The sequence below is a fragment of the Sorex araneus genome, chromosome 2 (assembly GCF_027595985.1).
Source record: "Sorex araneus isolate mSorAra2 chromosome 2, mSorAra2.pri, whole genome shotgun sequence".
Taxonomy (NCBI): domain Eukaryota; kingdom Metazoa; phylum Chordata; class Mammalia; order Eulipotyphla; family Soricidae; genus Sorex; species Sorex araneus.
The window spans coordinates 261606308-261610142 of record NC_073303.1 but is presented as its reverse complement, the minus strand read 5'-3'; the positions used below and the strand labels follow the sequence as shown (position 1 = coordinate 261610142).

At 66.9% G+C, this 3835-nt stretch overlaps 1 protein-coding gene across 1 annotated transcript; it reads left to right on the top strand.

Moving 5' to 3' along the window:
* Nucleotides 1-300: 300 nt before the first annotated feature.
* On the top strand, nt 301-2693 carry NKX2-5 (NK2 homeobox 5). Its single transcript, XM_004611483.2, has 2 exons — nt 301-737; nt 1941-2693. Exons 1-2 carry the CDS (start codon nt 419-421, stop codon nt 2576-2578), a joined length of 957 nt encoding a protein of 318 aa, XP_004611540.1. The 5' UTR covers nt 301-418; the 3' UTR covers nt 2579-2693.
* Nucleotides 2694-3835: the final 1142 nt, after the last annotated feature.

Here is a 3835-nt window from a genome sequence, read left to right as displayed (position 1 = left end):
TTGGATCCTCTCTCAGCGTGCCCCGCCGGTATCTTTTGACTTTTGCAGCCTACAGACCTGGAAGAGATCTGGGCTGCAGAGACACAACGGATCTCCTTCCAAATGCGTGGCGGCCCCTTTAAAAAGCCGGGCAGGATTTTTTTTTTTTTTTGAGCCGTATGACTATATTAGGTGACACTAAACTGCTCATCGCTCTTGTCATCGCGGCCCCTGGCCCAATGGCAGCATGAGTCCCCCTCCTCCGGCCTGGTCCCGCCTCTCCCGTCCCAGTGCTCCGCACTACCTGCCTCGGGGGCCACATCCAGCGCGGGGAGAGGGTGCGCGGCGCGCGGCGGGCACCATGCAGAGAGGCTGCGGGGGGCCTGGGGCAGCGCCGCGCTCCGCCGCCCACCTGGCGCTCTGAGCCCGCGCCGCCACCATGTTCCCCAGCCCCGCGCTCACGCCCACGCCCTTCTCGGTCAAAGACATCCTGAACCTGGAGCAGCAGCAGCGCAGCCTGGCCGCCGGGGAGCTCTCGGCGCGCCTGGAGGCCACCCTGGCGCCCGCCTCCTGCATGCTGGCCGCCTTCAAGCCCGAGGCCTACGCGGGGCCCGAGCCCGCCGCGCCCGGCCTCCCCGAGCTGCGCGCCGCGCCCTCGCCCGCCAAGTGCGCGCCCGCCTTCCCCGCCGCGCCCGCCTTCTACCCGCGCGCCTACGGAGACCCCGACCCCGCCAAGGACCCTCGGGCCGACAAGAAAGGTGAGGCGGAGCGCCCCGGCCCCGCTCTGGGGTCTGCGTCCCTCGCCGCCGCGGAGGGGGGACTCTGACCCGGGGCGACGGGGACGCGGGTGCCCGGGCGGCGTGCCCAGCGCGGGGGTGAGGGCACGGGGGTGGGAAGCCGGGGAGGCTGTTGCCAGGGCCCCGCCGGCCGACCAGCTAGGTTTGGGGAAACCGCGGGATGGACTGACCGAGCAGAGACAAAAGCCGGGGCCCGGCCTAACAAAGCCGGCGAGAGCCGCGGCGGGCTGGGTAGCCGCTGCCCGGTCCTAACCATTCCGGCCCAGTTCCGCGTCCCTTCGGGCGGCTGGCCGGATCTTAGAGGCTGCTCCTGGGTCCGCACAGCTGCGCTGGGGGTCGGGAACCTTCGTAGCACCACCACCCGGGAGGTGGAGGCCCTTTCCTCTGCGGGGTGGGGGCCCGGCTGGAAAACGGGATACAGGGGAAGCTGAGGCCGGGCCACGGTGCCGGCCCTGCGGTCCCTGCTCCAGGCCTCAAGGGTCTCTCTGGAGAGCGTTAAGAAACTCCAGGGCGCAGGGAAGGAGAGGTGGGCAGGGGCCCTGTGGCGCCTCAGGACCCCAGAGGGCTGGGAGAGGGAGCTGGGCCCGTGCAATTCGTGGTGGTGGTTGGGGGGGCTGGGATGCGGTATGGCCATCGGGCCCAAGAAGGATCTCCCTGAGGCTGGGCAGGCTGGCTAAGGGCAGGGAAGGCCCTGGTACGGCTGCCGACGGCCACGGGGCCTGAGTGGACAGTCCCTCTTAGAATGCGCTGGAGCAGTGGCAGGGCGGCTTCTCCTGGCCGACCCACCCACAGCCCTCCTTCTGCACGCGAGGACTTTGGCTCACCAGACCAAGGGCTCTTCACTTCTTTCTTACTTTTGCAACAACAGGATCCTCCATACACACATACAACCCCCCACGAAGCCTCAGCTCAGACCTCACCTACTTCACCTCGCATCCCTGCACATCTCTGCAGCAGCCCTAGAGCTAGGCTGCTGCCCCTCTCACCAGAAGGGGACTGTCCAAGGGCGGGGGGGGGCGTGGGGCCCCCACGCACAAAAGCTCTGCGTGCACCCAGCGACCCTCCCACAGCACCCACCGAGCGGGCGCGCGGAGCCCGCGGGTGCCGGACTGGGGAGTGCGCCCGCGCCGCCCTGACCCCTTCCTCTCCCCGCGCCCTCCCCAGAGCTGTGCGCGCTGCAGAAGGCGGTGGAGCTGGAGAAGCCCGAGGACGGCGGGGAGCGTCCCCGCGCGCGGCGGCGGCGGAAGCCCCGCGTGCTCTTCTCGCAGGCGCAGGTCTACGAGCTGGAGCGGCGCTTCAAGCAGCAGCGGTACCTGTCGGCTCCCGAGCGCGACCAGCTCGCCAGCGTGCTGAAGCTCACGTCCACGCAGGTGAAGATCTGGTTCCAGAACCGGCGCTACAAGTGCAAGCGGCAGCGGCAGGACCAGACTCTGGAGCTGGTGGGGCTGCCCCCGCCGCCGCCGCCGCCCGCCCGCAGGATCGCGGTGCCCGTGCTGGTGCGCGACGGCAAGCCGTGCCTCGGGGACTCGGCGCCCTACGCGCCGGCCTACGGCGTGGGGCTCAACGCCTACGGCTACAACGCCTACCCCGCCTACCCGGGCTACGGCGGCGCGGCCTGCAGCCCCGGCTACAGCTGCGCCGCCGCCTACCCCGCCGCGCCGCCCCCCGCGCAAACGGCCACGGCCGCCGCCAACAACAACTTCGTGAACTTCGGCGTCGGGGACTTGAACGCCGTGCAGAGCCCCGGGATTCCGCAGGGCAACTCGGGGGTGTCCACGCTGCATGGCATCCGGGCCTGGTAGGGAAGGGACCTGCCTGGGGCGCCCCGACCGACCGACCGGCTCGGGGAGGGCGCCCCCGACTTCCCTCGCCTTTGTCCCCCGACCCCCGCGCGGGAGTTGGTGGCCGAGTTTACGCTGGCGGTGAGTGACCCCACACGCAGCCTGGTGCCTTAGCCGTTTCCCGGGTGCGGCTGCAGAGTGCTAGGGGCCACCGCACCCCCACGGGCCAACTCGGACTGGGAACCCGGGCGCGCCGGCCCTGAAGTCCAGTCCCCTTGCCCCGTGCCTGGGCCAGGCGCCCGGGCCCTCGCCTGGCCGCCGCCCACCCACCCGTATTTATGTTTTTACCTGTTGCTGTAACGACCGAGACCCTTCCCATTAAAGAGAGTGCGCTGAGCCGCTAGGTGTGCTTCTTTAGCCCCGCGCCAGCGGCTGCAGAGGCGTCCAGTGCAAGGATCCGTCTGATACTCAGAGATCTCAGAGATCGAGCAGAGGCAGCCCTGCCGGGCTCCTTGTTAGGCGTTTTCTTGAGGCCATCTTCCAGCTATCTCCGACCAGTTCTGGGCAGTTAACCAATGCCGCCAGGAGATGTTGTTTTAAAACTGAGCACACTGTGCGGAGGATTGGATTCTTTGCGATTCTAGCACTGGTGCAACAAGGTAGCGTATCTGAACTCCTCCCAGCTCACTTAAGATGGAAAAGTCCAGAACCCAAGCCCTTGCCAAGTCTCTCAGAACTCCCCAACCCAGCAGCTACTGTGATGGAGGCGGGCAAGAGGCCCCTGGGCACCTCCCAGAGAGGTGCTGCCCTCTCTGAGCCTCAGGCGTGTCTGTGCCACATGAAACAGATTTCCCATCCCTGACATTCCCCTTCTCTCAGAGAAGTGAAGGAATCTGGCCCTAGCCCCGACCGGTCAGCGCTACTACTGCACATGTCTGACCGTGAAATGCCAGCTCAGACCCCACCGTTCCTGGAGCCTGTGTGCCACACGGTCGGATTTTTTCCTTTTAAAAAGAGGCTACCAAGGGGCTGGAGTGATAGCACAGCGGGTAGGGCGTTTGCCTTGCACTCGGCCGACCCAGGTTCGATTCCCAGCATCCCATAGGGTCCCCTGAGCACCACAAGGAGTAATTCCTGAGTGCAGAGCCAGGAGTAACCCCTGTGCATCGCCAGATAAAAAAAAGCTATCAGTCTGGAAGCTCCCGAGGGCAGGGGAACTAACCTAGGCTTCTTTAGAAGGGACAGAAGCAGGGTGGGTTTTTCTGTGCTTCTGTGATT